This window comes from Microtus oregoni, unplaced genomic scaffold, assembly GCF_018167655.1.
Source record: "Microtus oregoni isolate MIOR12 unplaced genomic scaffold, Mior012 000044F_ref0000062, whole genome shotgun sequence".
Taxonomy (NCBI): domain Eukaryota; kingdom Metazoa; phylum Chordata; class Mammalia; order Rodentia; family Cricetidae; genus Microtus; species Microtus oregoni.
Window position 1 is genome coordinate 18,594,228 of NW_024543218.1, and position 16,699 is coordinate 18,610,926.

At 40.3% G+C, this 16,699-nt stretch overlaps 1 protein-coding gene across 2 annotated transcripts in view; it reads right to left on the reverse strand.

The window, feature by feature from the left end:
* LOC121434747 (tyrosine-protein phosphatase non-receptor type 12-like) overlaps window positions 1-16,699 on the reverse strand; it is a 63,238-nt gene that overhangs the window by 33,001 nt on the left and 13,538 nt on the right. The window contains exons 2-3 of one of the 2 annotated variants that reach the window (XM_041633696.1): window positions 7,314-7,422; window positions 614-690 (exon numbers count right to left, since the gene is read on the reverse strand). In XM_041633696.1, coding sequence (XP_041489630.1) covers window positions 614-690; window positions 7,314-7,422 — 186 coding nt within the window. The remainder of the gene's footprint in view (window positions 1-613; window positions 691-7,313; window positions 7,423-16,699) is intronic. The other variant, XM_041633697.1, reaches the window with a different exon arrangement.

The window sequence follows — 16,699 nt, forward strand, 5'->3', positions numbered from 1 at the left end:
GACAAGACGGTCACCTTATTATTCGGTTTTTAACCTTGAGACAGTCGCATTCTCTAGCTCAGACTGGCTTTGAATTTGCTGCGACCCTCTGGCCTCAGCCCTCTTACACAGGTCACAGGATCACAGGGATATGCTACCAAACATGGCTCCAAGTTGTCATCGCAAACAGCAACAAATACCAAAGATTTTTAAAACTGCAGTTGTATCTTATACATTTAAATCAACATTACCTAGTAATTTTGGCACTATTAATTTATCCTAAGAAACTGTGCAAAAGAATAGTGTTTATTATAATTTCATCGCCAAGAAAAACTGGGAACTACCATATGGTTCAACGACATATAAGCTCAAGGGCCAACTTACTGAAGTATTTATATAGGCCTTCAATGTAAAGGCCGCGCAGAGAAAACTATCTCTGCTATCACACACACACGCAGCTTGAGCTATATGTATATGGCTTAGGTGGCGAGAAGGAAGCACATAAGATATACAAGGCATTCTTATTCTATGTATTTTCTTATTAGTACATATTTGGTAGTTAACACCTTCAAAAAACTGTACGTAGAAAGGCACTAAGTGTAGCAAGGAAAAGTCCCCTCATTTTAATCCGTACCTTAATAAAATTTGCATTGATGTAGTCTGAATCTTGAGACGGAGTCTTCAAGGTCAGCTTAACTCGGCTGTGGTCAACTACAAGAGAAAAGACTTCTGTAACTTCCGTCACAATGCAGCTCACAGGCACTGACCGGCTTCCACCCACCAAGTGCTGGGATCACAAACGTGACACCGCATCTACTCTACACACGCAATGTCAAGTTCAGGGGCCGGGACAGTAACTGTAACATTATTTTAACAAAAAGTAAACTCTGAGAAAAGCAAAAAAAAAATTATAAATATATTAAAGCTGCAATCAAAATTATATCTGGAACTTTAAAAATATAAAACATTAGACCTTGACCAAATTATCTAGGGGTGAAGCCTCAGCGTTTTTGTTTTTTAATTTAAATTTTGTCTTTAAACCCAGCACTTCACAAGTAAAGGCAGGTGGATATGGGTTTCCAAGCAACCTGGTCTATAAGTCCCATCACATACAGGGCTCACAGAGACAGAACTAATAAACTCTATGTGTATGGTGTTTTGGCTGCATGTATGTCTTTGTGTCGGGGGTGTGCAGTGCCCACAGAAGTAGAAGGTCAGCTTCTGATCTCAAGGAAGTGTAGTTACAGAGGCTGTGGTGTGAGCCGCCATGTGGGTGCTGGGGAACTGGGCTCAGTCTTTTGGAACAGCAGCCAGTGCTTTTGAAGGCTGAGCCATCTCCCCAGTGAAACCTCAGAACCCTTTTTTAAAATTATTTATTTATTATGTATACAATATTCTGTCTGCATGTATGCCTGCAGGCCAGAAGAGAGCACCAGACCTCATTACAGATGGTTGTGAGCCACCATGTGGTTGCTGGGAATTGAACTCAGGACCTTTGGAAGAGCAGGCAGTACAGCAGGCAATGGCTCTGCTGAGCCATCTCTCCAGCCCACCTCAGAACCTTTTAATGACCAGCACTCAAGAGTTCCTTTGCCAAGGTTCTTACCAAGAAATGTACCTTTCCATATTTCACGAGAAATTTTGAAAATAATTATGACTAATGAATTAAAATACTACAGTATGACAGGACTGGACAAAAAAAATCAGACAATATTATGGAAAAAGGCAATCTTTCTTTTACCTTCCAATATCAGAATGCATATTATTTTCATTTGCATTAATTAAGCTATGTAAATCCTATTTATCTATCTATATATGTATGCATATATATATTATGTACTCATGTGTGCCTATATCTATCTATATCTCTATTTACAGAGAGTGTGTGTATGTGTGTGGTAACAGTCCTTGCTGTCCCGGAACTCCAGCTGTAGACCAGACGGCTTTGAACTCCCAGAGATGCACTGTCTCTGCCTCCCGGGTGCTGGGATTAAAGGTGTGCGCCACCACGCCCAGCTACTACTATTTATTTACTTTTATAAGAGAGGGGTAGGGGATGCTGATGGATGTGTGTGCCACATGGAGGTTATCAGACTTGGTAGACTCATGAAGCCGCACTGGTAGATTTTGTACTGGTTAAAAAAAAAAAAATTAAGCAGGGCATAATGGCTCATGCTTTTAATCCCAGCATTCATGGAAGCAGACGCAGAAGGATTTCTGTGAGTTTGAGGTCAGCCAAGGCTACATAAGGATCTTATTTCAAAACAACAACAAAAACCCAAAACTTCATTAACTCAAAAAATGACATTTAGAAGTGACTTTAGATTTAAACAAAGATTGCAAAAATAGCATAAAGTCACAGCTACTTGCTCCTGAGCTTCCTCTAATAGTAACACTGCTTTGGAGGGTGGAAATATTGAATCAAGATCTTGCTATATATAGTACAGAACGGCTTTGAACTCATGATTCTTTGTACTCAGCCTCCCAAGTGCTGGGACTACAGGACTATCCCCCACGACAGGCTTAATACTGATATATAACCACCGCATAATTCCTAAGACCAGAAAATTCAGTTATCAAACAAGTAACAATTTTCAACTATATTTCTGAGTTTTTCATTTTTCAAGATTATGTATTGACTTATTGTCTCTTTCAATTTTAAGTTTCCCTAATTTTTAGCTGTGACTGGGAGGGAGTTATGTATTTCTGAGAATAATCCCACAGGACTGAGGGCTGGAGAGATGGCTCAGTAGGTAAAGCAGTTGCGCTCTCTTCAGAGATCTCAGTGATTCCCGAGGCCTGAATCAAATGGCTCACAACCACCTGTGATTCCAGCTCCAGGACCTAACGGACTCTGGCCTTCCTCTGGAAGCTGCATACATGTGAGGTACATAAACTCACACAGGCACAAATGTGTGTACACGCTCACACATAAATACCACAGAATTAAAATGGTTGAGGGCAAGGTGGGTCACGACGTACACACATTTTACTACTTGCAAATTAAAGGAGCCTATTCACCTGGATGATAAGGTATGAGAACTGCCTAGTACCGCCTACAGATTAGAAAAGAACAACACACAAGCTGTAACCATGACTATCACATTACAGCTTCCTAATCCATAGACAATGAATATGAAAACCAATTAATTTACAAAAGATAAATTGGAGATGGCAACAGCTATGAATATACTTCTTACTGAAATATTAAAAAGACAACTGTCATGAATGACTTATTTCTGATGTTTTGGGATGGGATGTTTACTTTGGGAATTTGTAGATAGAGGAATAAGAAAAATGTACTAGACTCTGAAAACTATTCGTCGCTAACACGTTTTCCATTTTTGCTAGTGCTCTGCCATTTATTTCACTCATATTACTTTGTCTCCTCTTTTTTAATTTGACTTTGGAAAGATGTTTCTTTTGATACATGAAAGAATGACCATATAAGGTTTCTTAATAAGGGGTCCCAGTCAATAACTGTTATCGATATGGCATACCACTCTCCAGTCAGAGTGTCTCAAAGATAAGAGTACAGCAACTGGTTCCGAAACGACAGTTAAGATCATCAGCCTACATGTACGCTGTCTACATGCAGGCTGGGGATTTGAAAAAGGAGGTTAGGCATACACAAAGTGGAATAAAGAATCTCCTATTTACCATCAGAACAGGTGAAATATCCCCAACTCACCAACCCCAAAAGTTCTATTTTAGCCCTTACAAACAAGAAAACATGGGTAAATAACCTCTTATTCTAAGAGAACATTCAAAATTTTCAATTCTGGAAATAGTCTCTAGTATCCAGGAAATATTAAGCACTCTTGGCTGGACATCGTGGCCCATACCTGTAATCCCTGGATTTAGGAAGCTAAGGCAAGATGATCAAGAGCTTGGGCCAACTTGGACCACCCAGTGTTAAGACTTCTATCTTAAAACCAAGCAACAACAACAAAAGGAATTCTTAACACAGTGAGATTAAAATAAAATTCCCCTTAAATAATTTGAAGACTTTTCACCAAAGAAGATATACAAAGAATTGGCTAACAGCACATGAAAAGCCACAAATTAGAAATATAACAAGAATCACTAGAAAAACTGGAATAAAAAAGTCTGGACACAGGAAAATATATAGTGGATAAAGCATGTGAGTGTGGTGGCCCACCTGTAACCCCAGCCTCAGAAGGCAGAGACCGCAACTGAGGAAAACTTCCAACCGCAGGTCTTCACAGGCACATATGAATAGGCGTACACACGCATGCAAGATCTTAAGTGCAACGGCTCACACCTGTAACTCGAGGTGCTCAGGAGGCTGAGGCAGGCTGAGAACTTGAAGGTCTAACACAAACTAACACAGTCTCAACAATCAAAAACCCAATTCTTCCGCGAGCCAGTGGAAATGTGGGAAACTGGTTCTTACGTGCCACGGTTGGGAATGCAAAATACTGACTTCGACATAAGGTAGGTGGTGTGTGGTACATGCCAATAACCCCAGCATTATAAGGCTAAGGCAGGAAGATGAAGAATTCAGAGGCCAGCCTGGGCTAGAGCTACACAGCAACTTGCTGCCTCATAAAACAAAACAGACAGACAGAGAACTGTTAAATATAATCTTCTGCAGGTCTACAGTTATATCCCTACACAGGCCCCTAGGGACAATGAAATTGTGTTTACTCAAAAGCCTTACCTGAAATATTTTTAGTGACATTATTTACAAAATATATACATCAAATGCAGAGTGGACAAGCAATATAAAATATAGTTACAGAATTAAATATTTTTCAATAGTAAAAAGACATAACCACTAGTACTATTATAACACAAATATAACTAAAAATGTGCTAAGTTAGTGAAGTTAGGCACAACAGATCACATATTATATGATGTTTATTTCAAACTTCTAGAAAAACAAAATCTAGACTCAGAAAGCACGCTGACAATTGCCTGGGGCTAAAGAATACAGAACTTTTGGAAGTAATGAAATGTCCTAAAACTGGATTGGGCTGGTTTACTTATGATATAAATTTATTTTAAAAATTAATTACATACTTTGTTTCTGCAACAACAGACATGTTAAACATTCAAAGAAAATTGAGAAATTATTTTCTGACAAATGTACATGCCAAATCCAAGCAGGCAGAAACTGACTAGAAGGAAGAAAAGGTCCTCCTGCCCTGACTGCCGCTGAGGCTGGCACTCTAAGTTGTGTGCTGTGCACTGCAGGCTGTGCGGCAGGGCCCCAGAGTCTGCCCCTAGAGGCTGGCAGCAGCAGGACAACCCAAACGCTTCCCATCAAACATCCGAGTGCCACAACCACCCTTTCTCCATGTCAAGGCTCTGGATACAAACTATCTTTCATCATATGAGCACTGCGATAAGCGACTCAACTCTTCCAGACTCAGTTTCCCAGCTGCAAGTGGGATTACAAGAGGGAAAATCTATTTATCACAGAAACGAGCAACTGATGCACCAGCATACCACCAACCTCCCCCATCCCCCGTATCCCAGCTCTCTCAGGGCCTTACCCTTCCAGCATTACCCTACAGAGCTCGTGTCTATGTGTCTTCACTGTCTGACACCTAGGCTAGAGAGAGCATGAAGTTCAAAAGCAGGGACTTCTGCATGTTTGTTTTCTGCATCATCAGCACACAGATTCCGATCACAACTCTATAAAATGCATGTGAAAACCGAAACCTGGAGCCAGTTAAGATTTATTTCTTTAGACTACAGAGAAATCCGTGGGCAGTACTGAAAGGTCACATGATTATGTTGAAAGTATCCGGAAATCCACGTCAACTCCTATTCTATATTAGTAATAGTATATTAATGCTATGGTCTGACTGCATCCCCTAAGCTCATTTGCTGAAACCTACTTCCCAATGCAGTGATATGGGGGGGGGGGGGGTCGAGGAGGGTGTGTTCTGATGAAGGCAGTGACTTCTCTCAATGCACTTCTGTTGACACGTCACCAAGTCTGTGCACTTTGTTAGGACAGCCTCAACAGATCAAAGACACTGGCAAGGAAGGCGGAGCATATTTAGGCAAAAGCCTTGAGAGGATACTGTGCTAGATTAGTAGAAAATGACTGACCTATCTAACGCTCCAAACAGGCCTTAGAAGGATTATCACTGTAGCTCCAATTTACAAAGGGAACGCCAGTCCCGGGTCTTATAGCTACAAAACGTGCAGAGTGGCAGTTCATCACTTGTCTGTGCTGGTCCCTGTCAATGTCACTAACACAATCCACAGAAGAGAAGAATGTAGCAGAGTTACACAAAGTACAGGTTTAAACGCAGGCAAAGAAAGCAGTGAGGAGGGTCGGAGAGGTGGCTCCGGCAGTGAAGTACTTGCTGGGCAAGCATGAGGACCTGAACTCTATCCCAACACACACAAGCCAGACATGAGTGGTACTTGTACCGCCAGCTCCAGAAAGGTGCACAGGTAGATCCCTAGCCCAACTGGAAAGCCTTAGCCACAGTGAGACACCAAATCTCAAACAAAGAAAGCAGAAGTGGCTCCTGAACCACTAAATCGGAGCTGACTTCTAATCCGATCCGTCCCCATACAAATCAGATAGGCATGCACACAAGAAATCAGCGAGGAACAGAGGGAGATAAGAAAAGGAGGAAATGATCTGAAAGAGGGTTATCATGAAGGAAGAAAATTTCAGAACAGACTGGCCAATGGCACACACACTTAATAGGAAAGAAAATCACTGAAAAAGACCACAGGCTTTAGTGAGGCTACTCCCTTAGGTCACTGGAACACCAGGGTATTTCAGAGAGAAGCTCTCATAACGACACTTAAGGAAATGGCGCTACAGGATGTAGGTAGTTCAAAACAGCTGCAGGCAAACACTGTGGCATCTTTAAGAAAAAGGAGGTCCAAGGCAAAATTTTTCTTTATAAAATGTGGACTCTTAGTTAAGCATGTGTTTAAAGGAACTTATCTAGAAAACAGTATAATCTTAGCATGTAATCATAATGAGAATATCATGTTTTCAACTTTAAATATGCTTAGATACCTAGACTGCTGAGGACAGCAGACACAAGTTTCTGAGGTATCTTGTGGCCCACTTTTTCATCCACAGTTAATCAATTAAGGTTCTCCGATTAACAAATCAATGTTTTAGCATTTTAAGAAACTATCCCAATAGTCTACATCACTTAAAAACAACAAACCCTGTTACAAGAAGGGCTTCCAAGAAGCAGTTAGGAATTATTCTGTAGTGTTCCTCGGAGGGACTGACACTACCTCCTCAGCTGCTCAGTTCAGAGCTGGGGTCACAAGAGCTACACAGCATTCTATGTACTCTAACAAGGGCAGTTCAAACTTACATGGCAGTATGTCCTTATATCTGTTCTTTTTAACATTCTCTTCTTTTTCTCCAGTGGCTGTGGGGTAAATCTTTTCTGTTCTATATTTGGTAGACAATCTTCTTAATCGCTTAAAATACAAGAAAATAAAATTCAAGTTTAGAGAAACATTGATATTTTCAAAATGTTAAAGATTTACAAATGAATTCTGTTGACCCAATTCCTCACAACTAATTCTCCTATTCCTCTAAGCTGTTAATTTCCCTGTCCCTTAAAAATTAACCCTAAGAATAATTTCTTTTTAGAGTAAGTGCAATTATAAGATTGTTTATTCCAAATGAACAGCAAAGGGAACTAGAAGTAATTTTACTTGAAGATATCACTAAGCTGAGATTGTCTTGGACAGGTTTCTCCTCTCAGGAGCCCAGGAGCACCCTCGATGAACCAGGCTCTTTCTGAGGCATACACTAACAATCACTTGTAAAACACTGCACACAAAGTTCCTTCATATTGGATTGGCAATGCTCAACAAAGACTAATTTTGCTTCTTCACTGCCTCACAGAAGTGGCTTGTGGGTTATGACAAATTCTTACCACATATGGCAGCAGGGATGTTCTTTGGGCTGGAATATTTCTGTTTGTCAGTAATACACTTCCTGCTTTCAGAACTGAAAGTTGGCATTGTGAATTGTTTAGATTCTACGCAACTACACTTCTAAAAATTAATTTCAAAGGAGATTACTTCCTTGATGGATTAAAGACATATTGAAAGTACTTTGATTTTGGGACTCAAATTATTAAATACAAATGAAATGAAAAAAATCTAGTAGCAACTGAATTTTTTCACCAGTTTATTTCTGTAACCCATGATGCTGAAACTCAATCAATTAAAAATTTTCATGACTGTAGTTAAAGAAAAAAAAAACCACAGAATTTTAACACAAGAATCTTGTCATTGTTATGGTATTACTTTAAATAATTTTACACATTGGCACTTACATAGGAAATGGTTATTTTTGTTTTGCTCAGAAAAAAATAAAGACTAAATTTTAGAGACAGAACATAGGAAAACACATTTTTTTTTCTTTTAAGAAAAATCATGCTATATACTGGCACAAAGCCTAACTAAAATTTCACAGGTCTATAGTGACTTAAAAAAAAAATCTCAAAATATATAGATGTGTAAACAACCCAGTTTTCCATACGCCTGCAACGCCAGCACTCATGGAAACAGGTCACTGGGCTACACCAGAGCCAGGCTTCAGTACGATGTGTGTCCAAACACGGTGTTAGCATCTTACATTTCTACACATGTGCCTCAAGACAAAACTGGCACAATATGGAATAATGTATGCACAAAGCTCTTTATTGCAATATGTTCATAATAGCAAAGTTCACAAACAATAAAAAAACTGCCTATTAATAGGACTGGATAAATCTGTTTCATACAATCAAGTATGATATGACTAAAATGCAAGTAAGAAAGCTCAGTCTTGAACACAGTGATATGGCATTAAAGGATTCAAACCGCATCTGCTTGCACACACGCACAAAGCATCTCCAAGAATCGAGCAGCACAGGCTACAGCGGGACAGGAATCGAGAGCTGAGAAATGGACAGGAAGGCAAGTACTGTGTCTTTTCACACTTCCCTGTTGTATGAACATACTGCCTACCCGGAAGATTAAATGCAAAAGTAAAGCAATAGGAAAAGGCAAAAAGATTGCTCACAGATTTCATTATTCCCTGTTAATAATATCTTGCATATCCATCTTCTCTGCTCAAAGATCTGACATCAGAAAAGATGTATTTTAAGATATTTACAGTATCTCAATATAAAGGTTTTTGTGAAAATTAAACTTAAAGGATGTCGGTTTAAACAGTCAAAGAAGCGTTGGCAGACAAGGAAAGTACTGTACATCACTATTACTGAACCAAGAGTTAACTACAAAGGAAGGCACAGGGCCAGGCTGGACTCCAAGCTGCTGTCACCCTCCTGGAGCACCTACTACCCACGCCAAGCACTTCCTGTGTGACAACTACTGAGAGATAGCTTTACAGTGTTTTTATGTGAAAGCTGGTAATTATTACAGAAGGTCTTCGAATCATAAACAAATATTCAAGTTTGAATTTTTATTTACTTAATAGTTTTAAAGCCTGACCTATCATGGAATGCTTTATATGCTCAACTTTAAAATGAAGAATATTTTATGAAAATAAAATAAAAAACCTAGAGTCTACATAAATGGTATATCCAGTGAGATCTGATCATTGCATATTTTATGTGTGTGTATGTGTATGGACACAGATTATATACATATGTATTAAAATATTTAATAACATAATATTTAAAACATATTTTAATACATGTTATTATATATCAGTGTTCAGATATGATTATGTGTAAATTAAGTCACATATAAAATCAAATATATTTAAAAATCATCATATACATTAGATATGCAACATAAAAACAGAATAAAACTTTGCTTTGCACTTTGAAAAACATCAACATCCAGAAAACTCTACCAAGCTGCATTAAAAAGACATTTAAGTAGAGACTTTGTTCCTATCAAAAATATAGTCAGCCTTACAATTAGTTGCATTAATTAAAATTTTGGTTTTGATAATATTCACCGATCCATTTAACCCACCGTTAGAATCTTTATAAAAAGACTCAGCAAGAGTCTGCCATATGCATGGCTCAATAATCATTAATTACTATTAGCCAATTAAAAATTCCTTAAATATTACTTGTACTTCAGATTTGTTTCTCTGGAACCTTTCCTAGACTGAGTCTCAGAGAGACTCACATCGTGGGTCACTCTGTCTGCCCGGACAGTTTGTCCACCGAACCTGAGCTGGCTCTGCCGAGGTCCCCAGTCCCTCAGGGGTCGGGGTAAATTCACTACAACACTTTTCATTCTTACTCAGTTACCGGGTGCTGCTGCAGTACGTCTGACCGCGTCTGTGAAGGAGAACTGACTAATTCGCTTGGTAAAATACAAGTTTTTAAGTTATCAGGTTTCTTTGTATTTTATATATAAGTTTGTAGTGGGGCCTTTTTATAGGAAATTGGGGAAGGAATTAGTAAGGGAGAAAAGGGCAGGTAAGCAGTCCGGGGAGGGTGGAAGAAGGATACACAGCCAAGTAACCAAGGACAGCGGCAGCTCGGGCTGTAACAAAGGGCACATGAGGACTGGAATGTTCTGAAGTCACACGGGAAGACCTTAAACTGTGCAGGGATCGTGGACTGAATGTGATAGAGGGGGGGCAAGACCGGCAGTGGCACAGGGTTTCTGAACACAACCAAGATGGACCCTGGCAGTGCTCGCTGTGATGCTTCGGGTGACTTTACTACAGCTTTTTCTGAACATGCAATGTGCACCGCTGTGCATGCCCTCATGTTAGCAACACAAGCACTGCCTAAAGACCACAGCTCAGATTAGAGAGGACGATATGAAACCAACTGTAGTACTGTTTTGTTTGACTGTGCACACAGTTTTCAAGTCCTACAAAAATAAATGGTTTAATTACAGAAAACAGATTTTAAAAAATACTGTTACTAGCATGTAAATATCAAACTAGCCTATCTCTGGACTGTACGGGTTTAGAATGTTTGATTGAAGTCAAACTAGTATGACTGAGTTGGTGAAGTATGGCTGCATTAGCACGGGACCTCAGTTCCATCCCAGAACCCACGTTATAGAGCTAGGCTCAGCATGCCATGCCTGTGATAGCAGCACTGGGGAGGCAGAGATAGGAGGATCCCGGGACGTTCTGGCTAGCCAGAATAGGTGAACCAGGGAGCTCCATGTTCAATGAAAGCCTGTCTCAAGTAAAAACAAAGTGGGGATAGAGGAAGACACCCAACATCAATTCTGACCTCAACATGCACACACTTTGTTTGTAAAATACCAGAAATTAACCCTGTATAAACAAGGCAAAACTTGACATTATCAGGCGAAACTGGCAAAAACCACCACTTTTTTCATTTGAAGCTGAAAGTCAGGACTGATTAACAAAGGATAAATGATGTAAAGGAGAATCTCAGGACCTTTTAGGTAAACACTCCAGCAGACCACTCTGCTTTGCTCTGGCTACACCAGGATAGAAGCCCTGAAACGTTTGTCTGAGATCACTGCTGTGACATACTCCCCCATCCACTACTCCCAAACCGCTTCCTCATCTCTAACTCAGCTCTTCTATGCACAGCTAATCAAGGACACATCTCAATATACAAACATCATCCTCGGCAGAACTAGAACTTCCTGAAGACACAGCCAGAACGTCACATTGTATGAACAGCAGCTCCTATCCAAGACGACACTCCCCCACCTCTGAAGTGCTGGGACCTCAGGTATCTACTACCACCCCCAGCTAGAAATACAAACTTTTAACTAAGTTTATTCTTTACTTAACATCAAGGTATTTTATGGAAATAAAAAGCAGAGTATCACTTAAATCAGAGGGAAATGAAATAAAATTATGCCATACGGGATCAGTGAGATGGCTCAGCAGATCTGATGAGCTGATACCGCCCCCAGGACTCACATGGAGGAAGAACTAAGTCCTGAAAGTTGTCGGCTGAGCTCCACAGGACACCGTGGTCAGACATCCCAAATGATAAATGCGGTAAAATTTTGTTATACACGGCTGGGTGTGGCGGCAAAAGCCTTTAATCCCAGCACTTGAGAGGCAGAGACAGGTGGATCTCTGTGAGTTCGAAGCCAGCCTGGTCTACAAAGTGAGTTCCAGGCTAGTCAGGGCTACACAGAGAAATCCTGTCCTGGAAAAACAAAAACAAAAACCTGTCATATGCATTAGTTTTACTGAACAAAGTTACCTAAGAAAAGAAAGTTTATCTTGCACAGTAAACTGGACAGAGGTGGGTGTGTTTGCACACGTGTTCCAACTCACAGGGCAGGCTCACTCCTACTATCAGCACCTCCCTTTTCTCTATGGAACATCTCTCTGCCCACTAGACTCACGACCCAATGTCTACTGACTTATATTTCTGGTTGTGAGCCTGGCCTTTAACAGTTGAGCCATCTCTCCAGCCTGTCTACCAATTATTAACTCCAATTCCAAGGATTTTTCCCCTTGCTGTCCCCACAGTAAATGTCTCAGAAATTACAAACTCCAGGCATTAAAACTATGGCTACTGATCTGAGTGTAGTGGGGCACAACTAAAACACCCCCATGCCTGGGACATTTAGGACACAAAATTCAAGGCAATGCTAAAATTGTACACCTCTTTAATCCCAGCACTCAGCAGAGGCAGAAACAGACAGACCTGAGAGTTCCAGAAAGACCAGGACAACACACTGGGACTCTGTCTCAAAATAATAATGATAATAACAATAAAAAAGTAAAGAATTCAAGGCAAGCTTTCACTACACAATGAGTTTGACATCACCCAGAGTTGAGACCGTGTCTCCAGCAACACACACAAAATAATATCTTCCTTCAAATTATGTTTTCTTAAAAGTAAGATAACAGTCAACAATTTTCATAGGGGACTAAAGCAACCCATCATTAATAAAATTAAGAACATCAAGACCCACTGTTATACCTTAAGGGACAATAACATCAATTCTCTTTACCTCCACTAAAAAACAAACCAAAGACAAGTCCTAAATTCTAGCATGGACCAATTATTTCTCACTGCCAAAACAAACAGCACAGACCAATTATCACACCTGCAGTGTAGACAGCTCAACATATACTCACCACTCTATGGAAAATGGTTATTTCTGCACGACCAGAGTGCCACAGAGCTGTGGTCAGTAAGCCAAGGTCTTAAAGAGAAAACCTACGTTTCCTGGGAAACTACCAACTTTCTGAAAAGAAAAAAAAAATTTTTTTTTTGTTACAACTCTACTGAAATTACTTTTAGGAGTTTGTCGGTAATCTCAAGAGGCACCAAAGCTCAATACTGAGCTAAAAAATTTGCAACAACAACAACAACAACAAAATAAGAATCAGAAGCAATCATAACCATTGTGATGGATTTCATGTCATTTTTTCCTGTTTTAGAACTTATTATTTGCCATCCCTGGCTTTTAATTCCATCACTACTGCCAATGACTAGAAACCACTGTCCGGGAGACAGATGCACTCACTCACGTGTCTTCTCCACAGTGCTAGTATCTTCTCACGTGAGGATCACACTCACAACACCACAGCTAATGAACTGGCCTCCTAATCACATCTGTAACACACTCACGTAAGCTACATATAGAGCTTGTATAACTGGAGAGAATAAAATGCTATTTAAAATTTGGTCTTTGTTATTTAATCATACTGATTTGAAACTGATTGTAAAAAATGAAGTGAAGGGGCTGGAGAGATGGCTCAGTGGTTAAGAGCATTGCCTGCTCTTCCAAAGGTCCTGAGTTCAATTCCCAGCAACCACATGGTGGCTCACAACCATCTGTAATGAGATCTGGTCCTCTCTTCTGGCCTTCACGCAGAAAGAATATTGCATACATAATAAATAAATAAATATTTAAAAAAAAATGAAGTGAAGTACTTTGCCTCAAATTGTCCTTCCATCCAATCTAACCAGATTCTTCGCATCAGAGACCCGAGGAAATAAGTGGACATTCCGGGTGGTGTGGCCACAGTCATCTTGTTTTAAATAATATACCTGAGCTAAGGTTTTTGTTTTGTTCTTCAAGACAGGGTCTCTCTGTTTAACAGCCCTGGCTGTCCTGGACCTCGCTCTGTAGACCCAGCTGGCCTCAAACTTAACAGAGATCCACCTGCATCTGCCTCCCAAGTGCTGAGATTAAAGGCGTACACCATCACCATTCCAGGCTCTGAACAAAGTTAATTCACTTCTTTATTACCCACAATCTCATCAGGCAAAGCTTCTGTTTCAACTTCAGCTTCTTAAAAAAAAATTCTGGTTCCTGTCCGGGGGCAGGGTGATGAGCGGGACACCTGGCACACATCTCCTCCTTTCCAGCTGGGGACAGCTCAGTGGTACAGCACTTATCTACACGCAGGAACATACAAATAGAACCTCGTCCTGTTTCCTCTGGCCTGCTCACCAGCCTACTTCCGATTCGTCTCCTAATCGTTCCACCTCATGGGCCAGGCCCCACTAGCCTTCTGTTTCTCAAACATGCGCATCTGCTCCCCCCTCAAGAACACCAGCTGTCCATCAAAATCTGCTTCCCAGGACTGAGGCACTGTAGTCATGTGACAAACAAAGGGGCAAGACAGAACTTACATATAAAATCCCTGCCAAAGAATCCAGAACTATGGCCAAAAGATCCCAAATGAAAGCAGCAGAAAGGAAGGTGTGTGGAGAGAAGCCCAGGAGAACAAGCCCGGAAGCACAAGTTTCCCACAGGTCTCTCCTAATGACGTCAAAAGGACCCATGACTTCCTGAAGCAATCAACTGTGACAACCTTCGTAAAAAGTGGTCTACCCAGGATTCACTGTCCAGCCACATGGGCAGTCCTGGACTAGCACATCCCAAAGGTCTCAACGCCTACACAGAAGGCAGGTGTTCAGTATCAACAGGATCACTTGCTTCAACAATCGACACAGTGAAGCACTCTTAACAAGGGAATCCTTCTAAAAACCCAAGTTCCCAGATGTCAGCTAAGGCTCAACCAAACAAAGCAGATCTTCCCAAGAGCAATTCCAGGTCCACTAATAACTCTTTCCTCCACACAAACATAAAGTGAAAATGCACAATTCCTCTCTCTCCTTCAAAGTCCTTCTCATCTTACACACGTCAGCAGGGTGAATCACCTGACTAAAAGATACTTTAGGTTTCACAAAAATCTAAGTTTATATACATACCCATGAATTACGGGCTCAAGAACCTGACATGTGTCAGACAGCATTCTGACAAGGGGCCAACTGCTTTCCCATGAATAGACCTAGAAATCACTGTTTCTATACTTTTCTTTCCTGCTATTGTTTCTAATTTTTTTTTCAGTTACAAATTTTTGAATTTTTCCAAATCAGGCCCTCCAAAGAAAATGATCACTAATCTGTATTTCTCTCATTATTGGGAAGGCTGGTAGTTTGCTCCCCTGTATTCAATAATTATTTATCTTCTTTTCTTAATTATCATGCTATATACCCAAGTTTCTACCTTTTTAATGCTGTGACCCTTTAATACAGCTCCTCACGTTGTGGTGACCCCAACCATAAAACTAGTTTCATGGCTACTTCATAACTGCAATTTTGTTGTTATGAATCATAACATAATATCTGGTACGATCCCCGTGAAAGGGTCATGTGACCCCCCAAAGGAGTTCTGACCCAGGCTTGAGATCCACTGTATTAGAGTGTTTTGGTTTTGGGGGTGGCTGTTTTGATATTTAGAAGATACTTATGTTTTTGGATAGTAATCTTCCATCTGTTTTATCTTAAAATTACTTAAGTCTCTGCATCACCTCTTGTAATAAAGATGTGCATCTGAGGTGAGAGGACCATTCACAGCGGAGCAGGCTCTCCTTCCACATGGGCTCTGAACAGCTGACACAAGGCCAAATAAGATTTACTAATTCCAGAAACCAGAACAAAATAAAATGTTGAAAAAAAAATAAAGACAATTTCTTACTAAGTTGCAAAGGGTGGTCCTGAAGTCGTACACCACACACACACACACACACACATACACACACACACACACACACACACACACACAGAGCTATGTGTATATGATTGTGATAAAAGGGAATAAGAGGGGAGAAGTTAGTATTCAGCCATGAAAAGCGCCCCTTCCCAGGTTCATCTGTTAAAACCCAAGTCTCTGCTGGTGCTGCTGTTTGGAGACGACCTTGGGAAGGGGAGCCTTGCTGGAAACAAACTGTAAGGGCTTATAGCCCACTTGGAGTTCACCTTCTGCTTCCCACGTATCTAGGTGCGATGAACTCTAGCTTCCTGAGCTGCTGCCACGCTCTCCCTGCCATTACAGACATCTAACTTTCTAGCCTTCAATTGCTCATTCATGTTGTTCACAGGGGTATTACAACATATAGGTCAATCACTTTAAAATGTGAAAAAAATACAAATGACAGAAAAGAGAAAATATAAGTAACATAATATGCTCAGTGAAAAATCAAAATGCAAAAGAGTGGAAGATAAGAGAACAATGAAAATATAAAACATAAATATAACAGACACTGCTGTAAATCATCAATTATTTGAATGTCAATAGTATAAATGCATAAATTAAAGGACATAATGAGAATAGCGGAGAAACAAGACAATTACACACTGACTATAGAAATTCACTTTAGGAAGAAGGTATTACAGATTAAAAGTGAATGGATGCTGGGACTATGTGCAGTTACACATACAGATATCTCTGCATTCAGGAGACAGGCAAGAAGAAAGAGTTCCAGGCTAGTTCTTGAATCAAAAAGGAGGGAAAA